At 35.9% G+C, this 24,736-nt stretch overlaps 1 protein-coding gene across 1 annotated transcript in view; it reads left to right on the top strand.

Moving 5' to 3' along the window:
- The window catches only part of ADAMTS6 (ADAM metallopeptidase with thrombospondin type 1 motif 6), a 148,865-nt gene extending 125,249 nt beyond the window's left edge, over positions 1-23,616 (top strand). Inside the window, exons 21-25 of the mRNA XM_069001962.1 lie at positions 5,957-6,086; positions 9,633-9,837; positions 13,412-13,588; positions 14,758-14,914; positions 20,175-23,616. Of these exons, the coding sequence (XP_068858063.1) occupies positions 5,957-6,086; positions 9,633-9,837; positions 13,412-13,588; positions 14,758-14,914; positions 20,175-20,284 (779 nt within the window). The 3' untranslated portion in view covers positions 20,285-23,616. The remainder of the gene's footprint in view (positions 1-5,956; positions 6,087-9,632; positions 9,838-13,411; positions 13,589-14,757; positions 14,915-20,174) is intronic.
- The last annotated feature ends 1,120 nt before the right edge of the window (positions 23,617-24,736 follow it).

Here is a 24,736-nt window from a genome sequence, read left to right as displayed (position 1 = left end):
AATGAAGAACTACTGTCATTACTCAAGTATAAGCAGAAAATACACAGGAGATGGAAGCAGGGTCAGGCCACCTGGATTGAATATAGAGAGGTGGTCAGGGTAAATGGAAATGAGACTAGAAAGCCAATGCCCAGCTAGACTTAAATTTGGCTAAGAATGTCAAGCATAATAAAAAGGGTCTTTTCAAATACATCAATAACAAAAGGGGAAAAAATGATAATGTGGACTCATTATTAGATGGAGACAGGACCCTGGTAAGAGAGGAAGAGGAGAGGGCAGAGTTACTGAATGCCTTGGCATCAATCTTCACTGACAAGACCAGGCCTCAGGGATTCCTGGCTCAGGAGACCAGGGTGAAGAGATGTTGAAAGGAAGACATTCCCTTTAGTGAAGGAGGATTTGGTCTGAAACAACTAGACAGACCTACTCAAGTCCATGGGCCCTGTTGGGATGGATCCATGAGTGCTGAGAGAGCTGATGCACATCGTAATGAGGCTGCTCATGATCACCTCTGAAAAGTAATGACGATCAGGAGAGGTGCTGAGAACTGGAAGAAAGCAAATATATCTGTGGGCTAGTCATCCTCATTTTGATCCCTGGGAAGGTGATGCGGCACCTCATTCTGGAGGCCATCTCTGTCCATGTGGAAGACAAGAAGGTGATCAGGAGTAGTCAGCATGGGTTCACTAAAGGTAATCAGGTGTTTGGCCAACCTGGTTGCCTTCTACAATGAAACAGCTGTCTGGGTGGATGAGAGGACAGCAGTGGATATTGTCTACCTCAACTTCAGCAGGGCTTTCAATACTCTTTCCCAGCATCCTCATAGGCAAACTCAGGAGCTGTGGATTGGATGAGTGATCAGTGAGGTGGATTGAGAACTGGCAGATTCCAGAGGTTTGTAATCAGTGGCAGTGGGTCTGGCCGGAGGCCTGTCACTGGTGGTGTTACCCAAGGTTCAGTACTGGGCCCAGTTTTGTCTAACTTATTCATCAATTCATCAATGAAAGACAGATGCCTCCTCGGCAAGTTCATTGAGGACACAAACCCGGGAGGAGTGGCTGATACCCCAGAATGCTGTGCAGCCTTTCAGAGAGACCTTGACAGGTTGGAGAGATGGGCAGAGAGGAACCATCTGAAATTCAGCAAAGGCTGGGGCTGACCTCCTTGGGGGCAGCTCTGCAGACCTGGGGATCCTGGTGGACAACAAGCTGTCCATGAGCCAGCGGACTGTCCTGGTGGCCAAGAAGGCCAGTGGTATCCTGGGGGGCATTAGGAAGGGCACTGCCAGCAGGTGGAGGAAGGTGATTCTGCCCCTGTACTCAGCCCTGGTGAGGCCTCACCTGGAGAGCTGTGTCCAGTTCTGGGCTTCTCAGGACAAGAGAGACATGGAGCTCCTGCAAGATGGTGCCAAGAGGCTCTTCTCAGTGGTGCTAGTCAGTGCAACAAGAGGCAACGGGCAGAAGCTGATGCGCAGGAAGTTCCAACTGAACATGAGGAAGAAGTTTACTGTGCAGGTGACCGTGCACAGGAACAGATTTCCCAGAGAGGCTGTGGAGTCTCCCTCAGTGAAAAGAACTGTCTAGGCACAATCCTGTGCCATGTGCTCCAGGATGACTCTGCTTGAACAGGGAGGTTGGACCAGATGACCCACTGTGGTTCCTTCCAACCTGACCGATTCTGTGGGAGATTGTAAACTGTGTATTTTGTAGTGTCACTTATGTTAAAGGAAAGAAGTACACATAGTTTTTCTGCCAGTGGCCTTGATGCTCACTGTACAGTGAACCAAGCAGAAACTAAATCTCCAAAGTCTGAGATCTATTTTAGTATTTTCAATTTTTTTCCTAAAAAGAGGTTCTTCAGATTTACCATATAGTTAAAAAGGCTTGTCTGATGACAGACAGCTCTTGTTTATCTAGGATTCCTATGCTCATATGTAGGACAAGAATATAATTTCATTGATTTTTAATATCAGTAGTATTCTTAGGCTTGGCAATCCAGAATTGCAGCTCTTCTTTTTGTACACTAGAACCCATATTTTCTGTATTGAAAAATTTTTCCTCTAATTTTCCTCAAATTTATAGTATCTGAGCTAGTTCTTTCTGGAAATATTATTTAAAGCTGATCTACATTTGTTCTTCGTATTATTTCCCCTTTTTCCTGAAAGTACACTAATAACTCTTCTATTCTGAGGCAAGGGTTTTCAGAAGAAAAGTTTGTTATTATCTCATTTAGGTCTTTATAGCTGGTGGCAAACTTGGACAAGACTAAATGAAAGCAATGCCAGAGAATACCAGCATGTACAAATTTATCTATAGAGAGAGGAGTGGGAAAGGAGAGAGCACAGGGAAATCAGAAAAAAATTGATGGCAACAATAGAAGATTTTGTTTAAGGGCCTGATTATTATTTAATGAGTAACACTGAAAAAATTAAATATAAAATATGTAGAAATAGGAACTGAAACAATACAATGAGTTCTGGAATTCTGTGAACTTGTAGATCACAGAATTATAGTTTATTAACTGTCATGCATGTCTTTCCTTGTATCTTGTAATTTTCCAAGGGCAAGTGTATTACTCTGTCCAGATCCACAAGTATTCTTAGTAAGGCAGTGAGCTTCTGGTGGTAAAAAGTCTAGAAAAGGAAAGAAAATCCTTCTTTATGTGTTTTTTTTTTTTTAATGCATTTAAAAATAACTCAAGTGCCTACTCCCTTTTTAACTTCTTTCATGCTTAATTAATTCTAATGGCAACAAATAACAGCATATATTATCTGGAATTTGCCAGTACTCCTAAGCATTGGTTAGGATTTCATTCATTGTATTAGAGTTCATCCAGATGAATTAAATGTTTTAGATAATCATGGGGTTTTTTATAAAATAGTCAGTGTACTATTACTATTATAAGTAAACTGATTGCTGTTCAGTTTTCTTTGCTGCTCATGACCCATGTAGAGTGGTGCCTACTATGTTTTTTTTTCATGCCCTCAAATGAGTTATGAAACTATCTTTAGGCATATAAAACATACTTTTCTTCATCAAAGAAAATATAAGTTGGGCTCTGTGATGAACATCTTGTGATCTGATGAGTGAGCTCAGAAAATATGTCTGGGTTAACCAGCATGCAGTAGTTTTAGTGATGCAAGAGTCACTATATATTGGTACTGGCATCTTTATAATTAACTGTTGCAATCACAAGCCACAATTTTTGGGATTGGTTTTAAAAATAGGTACAGCATTTACATGCCTGCAATTTTAATTCAAGAATAAAATGTGCTCTGTGTAATTTAAAATTTGACTGCTGAAAGTCATACAGACTATTTGTGAATTGAAATCTGCAAATCAGCTCCGTTCTCTGGAGATTATGGTCACTAAGCCACTGGAGTTTTGTTTTCTATTAGGATTGCATTGACCGGTCATGAGGACATTTTATGTCTTTTATTATAAGCTAAAAATCTGTAGATTTGAAAGCAAAGTGTTTCTGTCTAACTGCTTGTAATTATTTTCCCCAGAGTATAAATGAACTAGTTTATCTGTGCTTTTTAGATTAATTATAAGAGAGACCATATACTCAGGAAAATGTTGATAATTTAAAGATAATTTTTTAGTACAGGGCATAACCAAGCTGTAGCTGTTCTCTTGAAAAAATAGCACTTCTATCTTTTTCCATATCTTTTTCTTGTTTTAAAAGTTACTATCTGATCTTTTCTCTGAGATTTTTTATTAAATAACATTGTAATTAGACAGGAATTATGTAAAGTTTATATACTGTGTGTCAAGATGCTGCAGAACCTTTTAAAAATGGATTAATGTATCTCCTGGCATCAATTAAAGATTCTTCACTGTAAGTGAATGGGGTCAATACTGTCTTACCGGTGATATGCTACCTGAACAACACTTAGTAAATAACACACCTGAATTTTTTTTTTTAAGCTGACCAGAGTGATACTTCACAATCACAGAACTTTAGAATATTTTCTTATTCCAAAATTCCTCAAAAATGAATTTGTTAAGGCTGCCAATTTTTAGCCAGATTTTAGAAAGAAATGTGTCTGATGCCAGTAGGAAATTCAGTGAAAATATAACATTAATATCAATGCTATATGATAAGTACATTTGTGAGAATGGTATGCATCATTAAAATGCATAATTCTAGAGTGTGTATAAATTATTTTTAAGCAAATATATTTGGGGAAAATATCACTATGAAGGCCACATTCAGCCTATTCAACCAAGAGAATTAAAGCAGTTTGGGATAGAAAGGATAAATGATTAGTCAGAACTGAACATGCATTCAGCTAGCCGTGCCATGTTACTAGCATTGCTATAGCTGTTAGATACTATTTCTTACTGTGGTAAAACATGAGCAGAAAATTGCTAGAAATACTCCTGCTTAGGTTGTGTGATCTAATTCAAATTATTGTCATCTGTTAGCAGTTTTTGCACTGATTGTAGAATTCAAAGTGAATCTTGTCACAGCTTCTCAAATATTTAGATCTTTCACTTACTTTTCAAGAGCCAAATGAAGATATTATTTCCTCCTATGAAGAAAGGCTGAGAGAATTGGGTTTGTTCAGCCTGAAAAAGAGACAGCTTAGGGTTGACCTAGTTGCAAGCATGCAGTATCCAAAGGGAGCCTACAGAACAGGTGGAGACGGACTTTTTTTTAAGAGCATGTGACAGGACAAGTGGGAATGGCTTCAAATGGAACGAAAGCAGGTTTAGATTAGATATTAAGAAAAAATGGTGAGATACTGGAACAGGTTGCCCAGAGAAGTTGTGCATGCCCCAGTCCTGAAAGTTTTCAAGGCCAGGTTGGATGGGGCTTTGAGCAACGAGCAACCTGGTCTAGTGGACCAGGCAGAGGGTTTGGAACTCTATGAGCCTTAAGTTCCCTTCCAAACCAAATCATTCTGTGATTCTATGCATATCTTAAAATGGAGAGATGGCTGTAAGGTAAAGTTGGCAGATATTTGAAGCCAGGAGGTTTTAATCCCCTTTTAATTGTATGCATTTCACATTTTGGAATAAGTTAAATATTTAAGAATATGAAGAAAGGTACAGCTTTTTGCAGCTTTTATAATACAAATAATCCTATTCTTTCTGTTTTATAACTATGCATGTTCAATAAAAACTGCATGTGAATTGCAAATCCATAGTTTTTTTATGCTAATGAATATCGTACAGCATGTTTTTAAGAGAGAAGGAAGGCAGTGTGTATTACTCTTTACGACATTACACTGTCATCATATCTGTGGTCCTTTACTGCTTAAAAAAAAAAAAAAAAAGGCAAAATCTGCTTAATACACTACCTTATAATGGTGCCTTGGCAGTGATATATCATGTTTTGGGAATAATGATCAATTCTAAATTGCCCTGTTGATGGTTAACAATGAAAGAAGAGCTGGAAGTGCCAGGCAAAATGAGTATTCACAGAGACAAACTGCATCTTTCAGAATGAAATATAGTTCTATTATTTTAATGAAGAAAATTTGTAGGATAATGTATAAAAATGCAACACTGTTTCCCAGTATTGCTGGTTTGTTTTAAACCAGAGCACATAAACAATAATTCTGCATTGAAGTGTGGCCACATTCTATTTGGTGATGTTTTCTTTGGAAATTTAAGTGTCTTTGGTAGGAGAGGATGGCAGACAGAGAATGGACTTCATGCAATATATAAATAAAAACAATCTGCTAGTAAATCTATAAATATATTCCCTTTGTTTTAGAAAACAACAGAATTTTAAATTCCTTGCTCAGTGGGGTAGCCTAAAATTGAAGGAAAATAAAAAAATAATTGCAGCTAGGGGGCATTCAGTTAATTTAAATTCGCACTGCTGCAGCCTTCAGCCAAATAAAGTGAGATGGTAGAATTAATAATCAATAGGTGAAATACAATTATACTCAAAAACTAGAATAACAGAATGATTAATTAATGGTCTTTCATTTCATCCCAAGGTGTCCAGAAACAAGAGGTGGTGTGTAAAAGGCTGGATGACAGCTCCATTGTACAAAACAATTACTGTGACCCTGACAGTAAGCCACCAGAAAACCAAAGAGCCTGCAACACTGAGCCTTGCCCACCTGAGTAAGTTATTAATCACTTAATATGGACATCTGTTTTGCATAGAGAGAAAAGTCTTCATAATCTATAACAAATCCTGTTAACCAAATGTATATAAAATTCTCATCTAGTATTCATGTCCCATCTTGTCAGAAAGGCTATTTGGGTTTGCTTTGGTTTCTTGTTGTGCTAAAGTCAGCTGTGAAAAATGCATTGAGGATTGAGTTGTATTGATTTGACTGAGGAACAATAATGATGTTTGGACTACACCAGACAGTGCAAGTGAAAAATACTAGCAAAACAGTTTCTTAGGATCTGAGTGTCATATGCAGTGAGTAGTGCACAGAGTAGAACTGGGGACCATTCTTTCGGCAATAATGATAAAAGAGTGTTGAGGTGAGACTTAACTTTATCCTAGTTATTAATATTGCATCTGAAATGTTTGCCATATTTTAAAGTATGTTGTATTAACACTTGGGTTGAAGGGTTCACATGAGAAGTGGCAAATACAGAAACTGCTAAGCAGACCAAACAATTTCCTGACAATAGTTCTGTCAAACTTTTTCTCCAGCATATTCAGTGTTGTACAGTAATGCTGAGTGCCTTTAGGATTAGGTGCTTAGATTCTATTTAGATTTATTTTTAAAGATAGCTGTATGCTATATATAGATCATTAAAAACTCAGCAGCTCGTTTGATCAAAAATGAAGTTTGGCAAGGACTTATAGCATAGCTTTATCTTACTACAAAACCTGTTTAGAAACAGTTGTTGTATTTTGTGCTGGAAAATAATATCAGTATGTGAACAACAGCTTCTCTTATGCTTTGAGACAAATAAAACTTGTGGAAAAGGTGGAACAGATACAACAGTTTCTTGATTCCTGAGCTCAGGTTAGTTTGACTTTGGTGGTAGTCCTTAGCTGTGTTCCAACTGGGCATGAAAATCATTAATGCTGATTAAATGGAGATACTGCACAATACAGTGGTCACCTGTAAAAGTCTCTTAGAAACTGCTGGATTGTAGCATGAAGGACGCTAGGAGGAATGAGACAAGATTATTGTGCATTAAAATCCCAACAGGTCTTCATGAAGTCAGTCTCTTCCTGGAGTTTTAGCTGCTTCCCTAGTGTGGTGCCTGGTTGCACGATGGCGGAGCAGTGTCTCTTACACTTCCTCCTGCTGTGTCATGTAACACATTCATTTGACATAAAGCCAAGTGAAGCCATTGCACTGCTCTTACCTTTGAATGTGAACGAGCTGTGTCACAGACAGGTCAAAATTAGGTCAAAATCATTGTCCCCACAGTCTATGTGTAAATAAATATGTGTTTATCCTGGAAGGATATGCATTTATTCCCTTTGGATAACCTGTTTAGCTTGGCTCTAAATGCACCAACCAGACCTGAGAGCAGGACTTGAAAAGCGGTCGTGTTTGATCAGTTCCTTTTTACCAAAGCGGTCATGTTCATGCAGTTCCTCTTTACCAAACACATTCCAGTTCCTTCCTTTCTATGGCTTAGCTATTAGCAAATTAACATTTTAAAAAGTAGTGGTAATAAAGTTTTTCAAAACTAGGTAAATTTTGGGTATCTTTTTGTTGTTTTGTTTTGTTGGTTTATTTTGTTTTGTTTTGTTTTTTTCCCTGCCACTACTTAAAAAACCCCCACAAACCAACAAAACCCAGCCCAGAAAGTGGGAATTTTGGATTCCCCATCCAGTATGACAGGGACATTGATGATCATTGTGAAAGTCAAGACATCAGTATTCAGAAAATGGGTAGAGTTTATTAATTAGCATCTACTTCAACATGTCAGAGCAGTTCAGCCCATGTCTGCCTCCATTCTGATGTTCCCCATTTTTGTTCCCCATTATTCCAGAGTGAGTACAAAATGCCAAACTAAGGAAAGGTTCTTAATTCCTGATTCTGTAAGTAGTCTAGTAGAATGCTGTTCAAATAACAGATAGTTATCCAAAGAAGTTTGACCCTTTTGGCAGAAAGTTTTATCATGCAGTAAGACTGAGTGTTTACGTGGACTGGCCAAGTAGTTCCCTTTTTAATTAGCACAGTTCTGCTCTTCTTGTGGTGTATACCAAAAGCAATGAAAATGATACTCTTTCTAATTGAATGCCAGTTACATTATACTTTGATGTCTTTGAACAGCAGAAGACTATGTTTGTTTTCAATACTTATTATATCTTACATTTCAGATTTCAAGAAAATACTTTTTCAGTTCTATGAATTATGAATAGTGCTATCTTGTCATACAGTATAAATATTAGAGGTACCTGAGAGAGAAGTCATTTGAGCAAATCATAGTACCAATTAAAAATGAACACTGCAGCCTCTTGAAAGCTGTGAAGAACTTCAGATTCTCCCTATTTTGGTAAAAGCATAAGATTTTTTGATGAAGAATCACAAATTAATTTCCTTTTGCTGGGAAAGTAATGACAGAATGTGGCATAGTTGTTTCCATCTCTGCATTGATCTAGCTTCATGTTAGGATATATTACACATAATGTAACACAAAAGAGGATAGCAGCACTTTTTTTTGACAGCAGCTTGAGAAGATGACAGACCTTATGAGGTAGCTCCAGGCATACCTCCAGGAACATCCACAGTGGCTGACATGCCTGACATTTTTGGCATGTTGGCAACATGTGATAGCATACTCGACTTCACCTTCATCCTTTGCAAGGATGACTCAGGAGAGTATCTAATCAACATACGAAATAATGAAGACCAAATGTGCTCGTCAATATGAAGAGATATTTCGATTTAATTGAGCTGCATTAACCATCCATAAATAGAAATATATAACCTTACAGCCAGATTAAAAGCTGCTTTAATCTCTGCAGTAGCACAAACCAATCTAATACTATTTGCAATTCTTGACTTCTACTACATACACAGAAACACTCAGAAGTTCCCTCTAGCATCTATCATACAGTTCTTTAAATTTTAAAAGAATTTGTTGGGATAATTTTTTTATGTGATGAATTCATGTTTTACCAGTGTTTGCTTCACTTTAAAAAAATGATAATATTTTGCATTTCAGTATGTTGTCTTATTGAAAGGTTTACAAATGTTTCATAATCAGATGAGAATTAACTCTCAGAAAGCCCAATTTTGAGATCAAATTGTTTTATTTTAATGATACTGAAGAGGCAAAGATCTTGGCTTTTGACTTGTGGTGTAAGTTACAGCAATGGTTCCCAAACATTTCCAGTTGCAAACCACTTTCACAGAAATTATTTCAGGCAAGTCCAATACAAACCTACATAAATAGCTTCAATTTTGTCAGGCTCAAAGACTCCTAACTACTATAGGCTAGATTGGAAATTGGTGCTCTAGAAAAATACAAAGTAGTGTTATTATTGGAAAATATGTTTGCAGTGAGGAATAAATTAAAATATGCAGTAAAAATACCCGTAAGTTTATTTCACCATGAATGTGTGTATTGTTAAAAATTACTTAGGGTTAGTAATTTAAACTGTTTGCCTTCTTGGTTTGTGCAATTATCAGCTCTTTTTCTGAAATGCATTAACTGAGTCTCCTAACATTTTCTATCCAGATGGTTTATAGGAGATTGGTCAGAGTGCAGTAAGACCTGTGACGGAGGAATGCGTTCACGAACAGTTCTCTGCATCAGAAAGATTGGACCTTCTGAGGAGGAGACGCTGGACACTGCCAGCTGTTTAACACACCGGCCTATTGAAAAAGAGCCCTGCAACAACCAGTCCTGCCCCCCACAGTGGGTTGCCCTGGACTGGTCAGAGGTAAGGAAATTTTGCTGTGTTAGCTCACTGGTAATAGTGGAGGCAGGACCTCTGGCCACTGAATATTAGTACATTTCCTGTCACTGCTTTCTAAGTAAATGATTAATAAGAAATTTTCCCAGAGGAGGTTTCACCTCTGCCTCATTGTTTTGTTTCCTGCCTCTTATGAAAATGCCCATAACCTACAGTGTGTCAGTGTACCCTAAACTAACTCCTTGTCTCCCACAGGTATCACATGCTAGTCACCTAAAGTCATTTTACTCTATTATCATGTCCAAGCTTTTATGCAGGAAGGTCATGTTACGATTTTGAGCAAAATCATTCTAATTTAATGATTCAAGCTCTGGTAAACTTCTAGTTGTGATAATTAATCAGGATTGTGAAAAAGTACCAGGCTTCTTTCTGGTATGAATTTTATTTGTGTAGCTTGGCAGACTGTCTTGACTGATGATACCATTTCAATATAATGAGAAAAGTGGCTTTTTTTTTTTTCTGTGCATGGTTTCCAGAAATATAATATATTGAAATCCCTATAAGTAATATAAATGTAAACATTTTTATATGCATGTTTATATGAATTTCTGACAGAAGCATGAAAAGGAAAACAAGAGTGTACATAAAAAATAAAGAGCTGGATACTCCTCCCATTGAAACCAATGGCAAACCTTACTAATTTCTCTGGAATGCAAGTTATAAAGTTTTTTTTTCATACCCAAAACAATGCATAATACAAATAAAACAATTATAGAACTCTTTTATCTGTTCATGGACTTGTTGAGAATCAGTATAATTACACATTTTTAAAATTCTCAGTGATTATTAACAAGAAATTATGTACCTTTTGGTCAGAGAAACAAAGCCATTTTGTAAACATACAGGTTAAATTAATTCCTTACAAGAATGTAAAAGGAGTTTTATCAAATTGAAATCAAAACTAAGGATGTCTTACCCACTGGAATGTAGTCTTTTATAGGTAATACCATAAGATTTTTTCGTACTTTGCAATAGTTGAGCTTTGATAGAATTAATCTACCCACCATAAATTACTCCTTTTATATTTTTCTGGATAATCATAAAAAAAGCAGAAAAAGTATTCTAAGGATTTCTTGGGAAGAGCCGTATCAGACAAGCACATATAATTTGCATTCATGACTTCCACAGAGGGAAGCAGAAATTCTAAAAGCATTTAGTAATGGAAGATAATTTTTCCTCATTTAGTTTATCTGAGTATTTTGTTTTCAATTGCTTTGGAAATGTACAATCGTTTTGTTAAATTTTACTGATGTTTTTTATTTTCAGTGATTCAGTATTATTGAAGGCAACCTATTTCCTTATTTCACTTTCATTTCTGGGATCCAGGTGTAGTCCATCTTAGTAGAATTTTTGCTGTAAGTCCAGAAGAGGAGTTGTGGAATGTTGTTTTCTTCTGGTACCAGTAGCTGGAAGAAGATCTTTCTCAGATGGCATCTTAGACATGGATTAAAGATTGTGTCTTCAAGCAGTACTAGAAGGAGGATGCTCCTAAACTCAAAGTTTGGTCCTCAGAGTCTTTCCTGCTTGATGACATACTCTATAGACTATGAAACCTCACAGGCACATTGGGTTTTGACATTTTGACAAAGTCCTTTCAACCTTGTCACTTTTCTGTTTGTTTTGACAGACTGACATGATTTTTAAGCACTCAGCTAGGAAGGGACTCATACTTCTACTTCCTACTTAAAAGTGATTCATTTTTCATTAAATATATGTGGAAGGAAATACTCACAACACTCCTTGGAATTTAGACCCCAACTGATGAGTCATGATCATGGCATCAAAGACCTCACATATTAACTGTCATGGGGTTTTGGTCTCTATTTTTTTATTTTTGTGTAGTTCTTCCAGAGATCTTCTCTTACTTCCCTCCTTCATCTTGTTTTCTAGTAGGCAGTGTGCACAAGATTTGGTGTTGAAGTCCCTTCAGTAAAAGGATGTTTGAAACTGTTTACTTTGTATCAGAGTTCTGGAGACTGAGCTTCTGTAGATAAGGAGTCTGTACCTTGGTAAAAAAAAGATGGAATAGAGTAGGATAGAAAAGAAAAGGTTACATTTTAAGGAAAGCTATTATATATCCATTTTGCATTCTGGATTATAAACTCCAAATGCTAGGCCCAATTTTTTGCAGCCCAGTTTAAGATCCTAAACCCAAGTAGAGATAACATTTGGAATAAACCTGTTTTTTCTATATGGACTAGTTTAGGTGTCTCCCTCTGGAGATTTTCTTCTTGTTTTGAGGTATATGTAGATGTAGATAAAAAGTTTTACATATTCATAGGGTATATCCTTACATAATACCGTGAATGTGTTTTAAAATTTCTATACATTACTCAGAGACACTTCAGGATTAGGCATACAATAATGAAGCTTGCATCACTCAAGTAATTTTTTTTAAAATGATTCTTAGAGGTGTTTCTTTTATCCCCAATGATATATTGAGTTGTTTGGGATGTGTGGAAAGCCTTTGGTATGTGACCTCTTGAATATTGCTCTAGTTCCACATAATGTTGTTCCCCAAATAATGTTTTGTCCTTACATTTTAAAGGCAATTCCAGTCTTGAATATGTCAGCATAATCTGCATGTAAGATTTATGCTGTTAGAAACTGACTCTGATCCAAATACTGCAGATACACTTATGGGATAAAGGTTAACTTGCCAATAGAGGATTGTAAAACGGTGCGTACAGTATCACCTGTTAAAAAGGGACCGATTTGGGAAAGGTCTTGAGTTTTAGGAAAGTCTTAAGTTTTAATTTTGTTAGCAGTTGTCTCTTCCTCATTCTGCAGTTGAGCTACTGTATATGACAGTTAATGGTCAGTAGCAAAAAGGAAATAGAATGGCAGCAACACCACTATGAAGGAAAATGAGGAAAAACAGTGATCATCTGGAGTGCTTCTTTTCAAGTTACTGTTCTATTGTCTGCTTGGTGTCAGAATAGCACAAGAGTGATAAAAGGAGGGAAAACTATGAAATCAGAATTAAAATTTAAATAGGAAAGAAGAGGAAAACATGCACTGTAGGAGAGGGTACAATATTTCTATATATCTGAATGATGTGTTTCTATGAAGTCAAGCACGGCATTTATCTTCCCTTTTGTCTATTGAGGAAAAATGTGTTCATTATCTGTGGATAAAGTGAAGTGGATAAAGACTGTACTAAGGTGATATTAAGAACAGAGAGTCTTACTTTTAATTATTGAAACATTTAAATTTGTTTCATAATAGTGTTACATGTGGCAGACCTTTGTGCTTTGCAGCAGTGTTTTTCTTTAATGTAATATAAATAGTCCACTTTAGCAAAGGAAGGAAACAGCAAAGGAAATCTAAAACTTAGAAAATCTTGTACACAATAAAACAACCATCAGTGTCAGCTTGTTTGTGTTTCTAAACGTTTTTAAATTATTACTACTGTATTGTGATTATAATTGAATTGTAAGATCATAAATATATTGTCTTGCTTTACAAATAGCATTTCTGAGAATTTTATTGGCTTTTTACTGAGATTTTAATTATTTATTTACATCAACACTTTTTGCAGTGCACACCAAAGTGCGGCCCAGGATTCAAACACCGAATTGTTCTGTGCAAAAGCAGTGATCTTTTAAAAACCTTTCCAGCTGCGCAGTGCCAAGACGAAAACAAGCCACCGGTGCGCATCCGCTGTAGTTTAGGCCGATGTCCTCCTCCTCGCTGGGTTGCTGGAGACTGGGGACAGGTGAGGTCGTTCATGCAAGACTTTATTGCTGTTAGTCTCCCACATTAGCACCTCTTAAAATAAGATATCGATGGAGATAGATAAGAGATGGCTCCCATGACTGAGGGAAACAGCAAGCTTCTCCCATTTTGTGTCAGATTGAAATGTGATTCTTTATGATGGCTGTCTGAGAGCAACCTAGTTGCTACTGGATGGGTTTCTATATGCACTTTAAAAAAAAAATCCTCACTTTTTTAAAGAGTGTTTTGAGATACAACAGTGTTGCAGGGTTTCGTGTTTTTAAAACACACTTAACTTCCTTGAGGAACATGATGGAAATATAAAGCCTATTCCTGTTGTAGTAGGAGATCTGTATATATATCTATCTCTGAAAAACCCCACTTTGAGATCAGTATAATTTTTTACATAAGATACATTAAATTACCATACAGGGAGCTAAATTACTCCGGGACAGGCTGAATAGTGCTGCCATTATACAGTGCTTCTAAATATGATTTACTAAGTTTCCTTCTTTCTCTATGTTTTTCATCTCAATGGTGATGAATGACTTGTTTTTAGAATATTAAATGAAAGATTAATTTTCTGTTTGCTGAGCATTTTGGCTCTATGAAAATGAAACACTTTAGTTTAACTAACCAGTAGAAGATAATTTGTGATATTATAGTCTAGTTGGCTTTTTTTTTATGGTAGTTCTTCAGATCCACTTTTATATTTAACTAATATTGTACTAAAATTCTAACTATTTAGTTATAGAAATTAAAAATGCTTTGAAACAGCAGAGTATTTTTGTTTGAAAGGTGTTTACTTTTTCCTTAAAAAAAGTCCTCTAGTAGATTTGAATTCTTGAGCTCTTTGTTTTTTCTTCTTTATTCTAAAGTGTCAGTGTGATACATGAAATAGTGTAAATTATAATCTTATATTTCAAATCTGAACTGTTCAGGGAGTCAACATTGCATTGCATTTTCTTTTCTTTGAAAGACAAGTATTCACATATATTGTAAAAAAATCCTAAAATATTTAATGAGAATTCTTTTCTCTATTACTCACATCTTCAGATGCCTGTCTTCTTTAAAATTAGTGAATGTGAAGTGTTTCTGATTGCTTCCTATTGCTTTATTTTATATTTAAAAATTGGATCCAAAGCTTTTAATTTTTTTCTCTTTCTTTAGTGTTCTGCACAGTGTGGTCTTGGGCAACAGATGAGAACAGTACAGTGTCTCTCATATACTGGACAAGCATCCAGTGAGTGTCCAGAAACCCTCAGACCTCCATCAATGCAGCAGTGTGAAAGTAAATGTGACAGTACTCCCATTTCCAACCCAGAGGGTAAGTCTGCCATCTTAATATAATTTATTCTGAAAAAGGTAAAGTGACAGGGTCAGCGTTACTGCATTGGTAAAAGTCTATATGTCATAATCTCTCAGGCTGTGAATGATTTTTTAAAAATTATTTTCTGATTAGTCATTGTAGTTCAGTGGTAAAGTCAATGAAAACCTAAGTACACATTGTTTGTTTAAAAAACACCCTTAAAAATACAGCCTAAATCATGGAGAAAATACTATTGTTTGTGTCACTGATTTTCTAATCTTTTTATTGTTTCAATGGAAAGGTTCATAATAACGGGAGGCGCATGATACACTTTTCATCACTGACCTTCTACCTGCCTAATCAGTGTTAAACACAGCAATGTAGAAGCAAAAAATAGTAAATTCCATGTTCATTGCAAGACTGGGACCATAGATTTCATGCTACATGGTTCTTGTAAGAACAAGTCTGTTCTTACACTGACATCCTTTCAGCTTCTTCTAACTAACTTGTAATTTTTTTGAGGTTTATAATGCCTGTTCAAAATATTTATAGTATTTTTTGCATTATACAGTCCAATTTAATCAGACTATTAACTAACTTCATCATAACATATTTTTGGTAGATGATATATTAGATAATATTGTGAAAATAAGCTTATTCACATTTATGAAATACTTTGGATCTGAATTTATAAATAGTCCAGGCCAACCTATTAGGAAATGCTGACTTCAAAGTAGACTTGGAGTGCTAGGCAGTAAAAAATATGTTTCCTCATTGATTATAAAACCTAGAATAGTTGCTCATCAGATGAGTACAGCTCATTTTGTGTGGAAGGGGAAAAGGAATAGAAAACACAGCAATAATAGTTATTCTAAAACACTTATTCCCTTAATTGTTATATTGCCTAAATTTTGAGTACTTGTCTGCAATGTCGCTAACACTGCTGCTTTTAACATAACTAATCTCTGTGCAGTATATAATTGAGTATTTTTTACACAGAATCTCCTACTACATTGGAGTTTTAATGTCCTATCCGTGTGGAACAAATGCTCTGATTTAAATTTATTCCTGCAGTCTACCCAGATTTGGTGGTCATTCAATGCCTACTGTATCCATCCATGTCCATGCCATAGAATCAAAATTGTTATAAAAGTCTGGCAAATATAAATGTCTGTGAAGAAATGGGAGCACACTAAAATCTTCCCAAAAATACACAGATGTGTATAATGTATGACCACTCTAATTCACTATTTTTAGTAAAGTTTTAATTTTAAGTAGAGGTTGTAATGTTGTAATTTGAAAATATGCTCAGTTATTTTAATTTGCATTATTTCTGTTTAGTGCTCTCATGTAATCTTTAAGTGGTAATTATCAATCTAGGAAACTTTCTGCCTTTTAAATCTCAAAGGCTACATGATATTTTATTTCCAAATACAGATGTTGACTTTAGTCCAAAGTAAGGAAGGTAATAAATTACTTATAAGTGGACATGATTCAGTCCCAGTCTCCTCTTAATTTCCAGATTACAAGGTCATATTATTATTTGTAGTAATTACACTAGTAATTCTTCAGTATTATCAAGAAAATATACTAATCTCTTAAAGAAGAATGCAATCAGGGGTTTTCTCTGTGTGATCTCTGTATACTGGGTGGACTGAACTTCTCTACAGTAGAATTGTGCAGGCTGTGTACAGTCAGTCTGATGGTAATTGTGTTTTTAGGGTACACCTTCACTGGAAAAATTTTGGGATCCACAAACAGAAAATGTTGAAAATCACTTAGATGGTATTCCAGATGGATGTCAGTTCTTTGGCCTCCACTCTGAGAGAGCCAGGTGCAAGTCAGCTCCTTACTGACAGCCATCCAGGCTCATATAGCACAGTATCTTCTGAAGGATACAGTTCCCAACACTTTGCCGCTTGGTGTCCGTTTTTTGTTTATGTCCCGCACTGGATGTATTTATCTCAAAATTCATTTCACAGTTTAAAATGCTTAGATTCTTTCAGTAGGATTTTGCTGCAATCTTTGAAAGACTAAGGATGCCCCATCTCAAAATTAGGCAAAAATTCTGTCTTCAAAGTATTTTTTTCAATAATTGTGCAAGTATTTCTTTAATATATATATATTCTAATTTATATATATTTTTAGAGCTGCTCTTAAATAATGAATATAAGAAGCACAAACAGGATTTGCAGAATAATGTACATATTTGTCACATTTCCTGCCTTAAAAAAGTCATCTTAGACACAAGAGGAGCTGTTGTTAGTTGTCAGTCTTTAAACAGAGGGGCCTATCTTTTTCACCATCCTGGAGATGATGAAAAGATTTCAAGACTAATTAATCCTAAAGAGCACAACTATTTTTGGAAAAGTAGTATTTTCTGGGAGAAATTTTGGAGCTATGGTATTTTCTCATTAACATATTTGTGAGTGGGGCATACTGTGCCTATGTGCTCGCTTCTGTCACACTGCAGGTACTGTGGGATGTGATTTGACTACCAGTATTTGGATTTCAAGGAAGGAGTCAGGTCTCCCAGAGGGAGGGTTTGTCCACTTGGGAGTGCATGTGTGTAGAAGAGCATCCTTGCCGACACATGGGGACTTTATCTATGTGCCACGTTGTAGCACTGCCCCGTACTTAGGGCTCTATTGTGGGGCAACTCCAGCAGCAGTGCACCGGTTTGCAGCATGGTCAGATAATCTGAGGGGGCTCTCCTCCTTTTTCAAACCCCAGCAAACCTGATTCCCTTTGTTTGCCAAACACCTGTGCTCGCAGACTAGCCTGTTCAACAACTTCTTAGCAATTTAATTTTGCTAACCAAAGATAAAAACATACAGGGTTTTGAGGAAGGTTGAGACACTCTGCTGTATAATGATCATGTTGGTAAAGCTTGGAAAATTTTTCTTTGGGAAAGTATGAGTTGTTTTCATAAAACGAGTCGTAATTTTGGGGACACAGAAATACTAAAAGAAAGTTACATTGAATCTTGTAATATTTTACATGTGCTTTAGCTCTTGGGTTTTTTAACTTCTCATTGGTGATTTAGAATATTGTAGATGTGGTTTTGATGGGCTGCCACTGGCAAGGATAATACTGCATTTGCTGCTGAAAGTGAACTATAGGCATCATTTACCACACCATTTGAAATATATTCAGAATTATTCTATTCTCTTAAATACATATATGTCTGCTGAATCTAGACTGCTAAAGCCCATTTAAAAGTTTATTTGAAAAACTGTTCTGTGTATTTTTATGTCATTTCAGTTTTTTCTTATATTTTATGTGATACATCTTTGCAGTTTCTTTAGCTGGAGGCACAGTGACATTTTGTGATTTTATTACTGTAAAATGATAGTTAATATCACAATATTGTCTGATCTAGCCACAAAGTTCAGGGAGGCAGAGCTTGTACATGTAACTTACCAAAACATATTAACACTAGTTACTAGAAAGAAAAAGGACTCTGCTAAACCTTTTCCATTCAACCACAGTCCTGTGAAGAATAGGCCACTTCATCAGTCACCATATCTATTTCGAAACTGATTTTTAAAACAGAAGTTGTGAGGAACTTCCAGAATATTCTCTCATTGCTGTCCAAATGGCATTGGCTGAACAGGGTCCAGTTTTACTCAAGAGGAAGAATAACTTAAAAGAAACATGAAAAAGGATAATTTCAAATCCTGCTTTTAGCAAAAATGCAGTTAGTGGCTTTACTTGTATTTATAAATACAGTGTGTTTGACGGTTATTTTTGGGATTGAGTGAACTTTTTATGTCTTGTCAAGATCAAGTGGACTTTTTTATTTTTCACTTCATTTATAATTCAGCATCTGTCTCACCTATGTTACCAGTCTTCACAAACATGAGGACCTGAAATATTTCTGGAAGAGACTTGACCTCTTTTGTGAAGAGTTTTTGAAAGTCAGTCAAACACAATGACCATGTGTGGTTGCTGATAGAGAAATGTATCTGTTTCCACCACCTACCCATAATGTCTTTTCTCCTGTCACTCATTTATGGTTCCATTAAGAATTAAAAAATTAGAAAAGCAGTATGTAAAACATCGTGTAGGTGGAGTAAAAGAATTGCAATGAAAGTGCTATGTCTGTATTAATAAAATGAAAGTTTAAATAATTTCCTAACCACTCCTTGCTTAGCTAAAACCATGCATATTGCCATTATCAGAAATACTGGTCAGTACAGACCTGGAAGTTCAGCCTCATCAATGTTTTCCTATGTTCAAATACTAAAAATTCTCATCTGCACTCAATTTGCTACTACACTATGCTTGCAAGTGCTAATGCAGTATCTGTAACTACCTGTCCCAGAGCAAGAATAATGTACTAGGAGATTAAATGGAGAATAAAGAACTGTAGAACCTGTGTTCTCAGATGTAGCTGTTTCTCCAGCTGTATCAGGATAAGAACTGAGTAGGGACCAAACTATAACTTTCCCCATTCCCACCTTCTTTCTACAGGTGAAAAAAATGAGCCAGAGGAGAACTACAGCATATTCCAGCATTGCTCCTGCAATGTACCCACAAGGTCACTTTATATGCAACCTATGTGGGATGCAAAAGAATAAAACCTTCCTCAATGATGTTGAGCTCTCTTCTCCCTTCCTGGGAGAGCTACCTCCCAGCATAACTGGGCTGCTGAGGCAGTAAGCCTAGCATAGAGGGAAAACACAACTATGAAAAAAAGCTTTTATATCTATTACAGGCATAAAAATGGCTTTCCTTCTAGCATAAAATAAATTGTGAATGTGTGGAAGTAAGCCTAAAGTATAATCCACCATTCAGTTTGGTCACTGAACTCACCCTGTTGGCAGCATTATCCGTAACACTTGCGTACTTTTCTCCGTCCCTGTTAGCTGCAGTGCACATTCTGTTTTAAGGATTCTTACAAATGCACAAGCATGGTATCAAATAGTGTGAAACATGATAATGATAACCTGTCATGGATGCATAAAATAACTCCTGAGAAGGAAGTTAAAAGTAATGTAAAAAAAGGACTCACATTTTCTAGCTGTGTAAAATGATCACTTATCCCAATAAATGATAATTCTTCCAAGGCAAAGACTACACACTTCTGAACCTCAGAAAGCCCTGCAAACATTTTTATGGCTTTTTAAAATTGCAATATTGTACGCACTAGACTGTACTAGTAGTTACAGAGAAAACAAGATAGATGGATAGAGAAACATATTAAACATCAAATTTTCTTTGTATTTTAATTTGTATTCCTGATTTCTTTCTCTTTAATGTTCTTAATTATTAGAGTGCAAAGATGTGAACAAAGTGGCATATTGCCCACTGGTGCTGAAGTTCAAGTTCTGCAGTCGAGCATACTTCAGACAGATGTGCTGCAAGACCTGCCAAGGACACTGACCCACAGGAAGCATAAGAATGTGCCTTGTTATTATCATTGTGGAAGAGTGTCCATCGAAGAGAGCCACACAGTGGAATGAGATTGACGTCCTCGCAAATGCATTACCCTGTGGAAAACATAACCACTGGTCAGCCCCAGCTGACAGGATTTCAATATTATTTTAACTTCTGTGAAGTGGGATTTATTAATCCAAAGTGCTGGACACAGTATGAGGGGATCCCAAATTTGAAAGATTCACACAACACATATAGAATAGCTTACTGTGGAACCTTTGTGTTCTTTTGACTAAATCCAATAGTCTGTTTACATCCTTGGACCATTAAAATAGTTTTTATTATGGACTTAGCAATGACACTGAATCCATTTCTATTTAAAACTGTTTAAAATGTAGTTCTTATGAGTTGATCTACTATGGAAGTAAAGAAGAATCAAAAAAAATGTTAAGTCATAGCTTAAAAATGTTAACTATTTTATCTCTTGACACAGCACCAACTTAAATTATAAAATGAGCTTGGAAATGTTATTTAAGGAGCAGAAATTTTTTAGAAAAATAAGTATTTTTCCTTCATTCCACCTAATTCCCTTTGGAGTAATCCATATTTCCTGAACACTGCTGTGAGCCATATATAACGCTGTACTAAATAGAACAGCCACGAGGGACTTAGTTTTAAGAGATGCAACAGTTATTGCAGTAGTGCATGAAATACAAGTGTGCTATGAAACAAAATGAAATCTGCATTGCAGGTTTATAGCCATCTTACCATTGTACAAGTGAAACAGATTTCCACTGAAAGGGAGCATATTTCAGTATCATGGGGGAGGCAGACTCCAGCAGTGGTGAAGACTGCAGTGCCAGCTCCTTCGCTACTACCATAATGGTTATTTAGAACTTACACTTTTACTCCAGCTCACTTTTGTTTACAATACCAGCCACAAAGAAGAAACACCTTGGTGGGCTTCTAGATCTGGTTTACATGTTAGCTTTGATTCTCCAAAACTGACGAATTTGAATGCAAAAGATAAGCCTACTGTGTAATAGCAACAATCCTTTGCAAAGCTGAAAGTTAAAATGGATTCCAGATGTTCCCTCCTTTGATACCATAGCAGAGGTATTGTTTATGAGAAAGAATATGTGAATGTTCTGTTCAGGAGACCACATCCGGGTGGGCAAGGATTGCGACCAAAGAATAAGTGACTCATGGAGGTATCTAGGTTCTGTTCAAATGAGAAGTCAGTAGTGTGCTTGAGCCAAGAGGCCTGTTGGACTATCAGAAGTAAGGCATACTGCAAATGCGGTGGCTGTAGGGAACTCTGGCCACCTTCACCTAAATGGCCAGATACCTGTTCAAAGCTGGACCATATTTAAAGCAAGGGGCAGCTTTTGGCATGAGACTGGAACAAAGTTATGCCTCTGGATTAGAAGCTAGATGCCTTAACTATTCACTGCCATGCTCCACTTATTCATATTACCCTATTTTTAATATTCACCAAGTATTTTGCATTTTTAAAAGTGAAACCAAACTTCTTAGGCAAGTCACAATCAGGAATATAACAAAAAAGTTAATTGTCATGCTCCTCTTCCCCTTCACTTTTCAGTAACAGACTCAACAAGGAGATGAGGAAAGTAGATATTTGTTTATAATAATATATTGTACTTGAATATTTGCATTTTGCAACAGGTACTTCATGAATGTGATTGTGTGTCCAACTATGACTCCTTTGTTGTAATGCAGTTAAAATTATGTGAACAATAATGTGTTACAAATTCTAACTCAAATAGCACTTTTTAAAAAAAGGTAATCTTTTCAGTGAAAAATAATTTCAAAATATGAGATTGAAGTGTACCAATGTATTTTAACAATAACAAACCAAGTATGTTGCACACTATTTACTAATGTGAATTAACATTGAACAATAGATACTGTTAAGAGGACTCATACTATGAAATCCCCCCAACATATTGACAATCTGTCAAGGGGTTTTTTGTAGCCCCATGTCTGTACTCACGACCATCAAATTTCTGTCATCTGCTACCTCTTGCCAGTATTTCCACTTCTGTATGCTTGTGACCAGTGGAATTAATTTTCAGTTGGCTTGCATGTATTCACATATGCTTGTTATCTGTTGCTCTCATCACCATGTAAACAAGTCCTGTTAAAACTGACACCAGTAGATAAAAACATCCCAATTTTTGGGACTTGCACATAGAGATTAAGGGCAGTATGTAGTCCTTGTCTGTTAAGTGAATTGACTTCTTATATCCTTTTGACAAAATGCCTTGGTGCTAGCATGCCCTGGTTAGATCAGAAGTATGATGAAAGGGGTTGTTACAACATTCCCTAAGCAAGAGGCCTCTTTGTATCAGAGTCCTGTTTTCTCTAGGGCATGATTTTGTTTATCAGCTAATGTGTCGTTTCAGCTAATGAGAAAAGGGTTTTCTCTGTATTGAAAAGAAACCTTTTTTTTCTTACCTCATTTGGGACATGAAAATTGTAAGGAGTGTTTCCAAAGACACATTATGCTCTCTTAACTGGTGCTAGAACACCGGGGATTCTGATGTTTACTCTGCAACATAACAGCACTGAGGTTGGAATTATAGAACTCCCTAGAGCAATGTTGAATTGTATTGTTAAAGGGAACAAAACACAGAATGTATATGGATTTACAAACTAATCAACACTACAGACTAAGACTGAAATATGAAACCTAATTTAAAGAAAAATAATTGGTTTCAACAGCACAGTTCATTGCTGCTGCTACACTGTAGCCATCTATATAATCTAAGCTAAATAGTGTTATATTCCTAAATAGTGACAAAAGGAGTCTTTGTGCAGGCTATAAATATGACAGACCTAGAATCAAATAGTTGAATACAAGATGCAGAAACCAATCTGGTGCCAGTACTTCCACTGAGCAATACTATCAGCTGATTAAGATCAAAACAGAAAGAAAAATCTAGAGATTTATCCTTCAAGGTGTATACATCCAAAATAGTCCATTTCGTTAGGAACTTTATAATGGAGTGAATGTCACATAGATATCCTTAATAATACAGACTGAAATTACCTTTGTATTATTGTGATTAGTTGCTTATTATTTTATACTCAGTATTAATGTGGTACACTGTTACTTTATTATTATTATTTTTGCTTTTGTAAATTATATTCTAATTTATTGTCATGTTTCTTAACACTTGTTCTACATGCATTCTCCTGCTTGTAATGAAAACAAAAATATTGTAACACTTGATGCAGTGAAATTCCACACCAGGCACAGATTTGTTTTTAACATAGATAATTTAGTAAAATAAAACTGCAGCTTTTAAGATTGATATCCATGGTACAGTTGTCTCTTCCCTGATTTACAGTTACTAGAATTCTGTATGCTTAATATTTGCTTCATCCGATGCATCAAAATATATATAAGGTGTCTTCTTTCAAGTAACATCTGTGTTATGCTAGAATCCTGTCCTTGGCAGCAGCAATGTTTGTCATATATAAGCGAATAAGGAAATAAGGAAAAGGAAAAGTCAAGAATATGGTCATGTACATTATTAAGTAATATTTTAGCCTAAGCAGTAATGTAGATCAAGAATGAAATTAATGGCAGCAAAAATATTCTGTACTTCTTGGAATTATTTCATTAACAGCCAGTCAATAATAACAATAAAATGTCCTTCTTGCATTGAGCTTTTAAGGTTTTATCTGAAGTTTATCTGAAGCCATGATGTTTTTAAATATAAAGAAGAAAGTAAGTTCAGTAGACTTGGTGCTTAGGTAACTCTTGCTGAGAGCTGCTTCCTTTCTTACCTGGTACAGTATAAATAACTTGTTATGGAAATATCTGATCAAGCCCTATGAAATATTTCTTATTTCTGAATTAAAATCTAGTTTCTGGTTTAATGAACATAAACACTCTACTCTTGTGAATAAGATGTTAGAGAAAGTACAAAGAACCTTAAATATATTGATGAGGTATTTACTAATTTTGGTTATTTTTGTTATTCTGTTTACAAATGAGGATTCAAAACCCAATTACTTGTTTTAAAAATATGGGTATTTCTATCTGTGCTTGATCACAAAATTTTATTGCCCTTCAGATCACAAGCTAAAGATGGATAAAGTCTTAGTAAGTAACACTTTAATGACTGTTTCGTCTGTCATTGTGAAGCTGTTGACTTCCCTCCCATACATTCACACTGTAAGTTATAATCTGATAGGTTTCCCATTATTTTTCAGTTTGTAGTGTTGTTTTTTCCCACTGGAGTGGTTGTGTTTTGTGTTATGATGACAGACTGAGAACACTGAAACAGATGTGTTTCTCCCTCCTTTTCTCCTGTTACCTTAAACTTGACATAACCCATGATGACTGTAGAACTCCTGACACAAAATTCCCTCCAGTCTTCTTAAAATGTATTTTTTTCACCAGATCTTCATTCCAGAGCCAATCAT

Source organism: Aphelocoma coerulescens (assembly GCF_041296385.1).
Source record: "Aphelocoma coerulescens isolate FSJ_1873_10779 chromosome Z unlocalized genomic scaffold, UR_Acoe_1.0 ChrZ, whole genome shotgun sequence".
NCBI lineage: Eukaryota > Metazoa > Chordata > Aves > Passeriformes > Corvidae > Aphelocoma > Aphelocoma coerulescens.
Note: the sequence above shows the minus strand (reverse complement) of the source record. Positions and strands in the feature narration are given on the sequence as shown.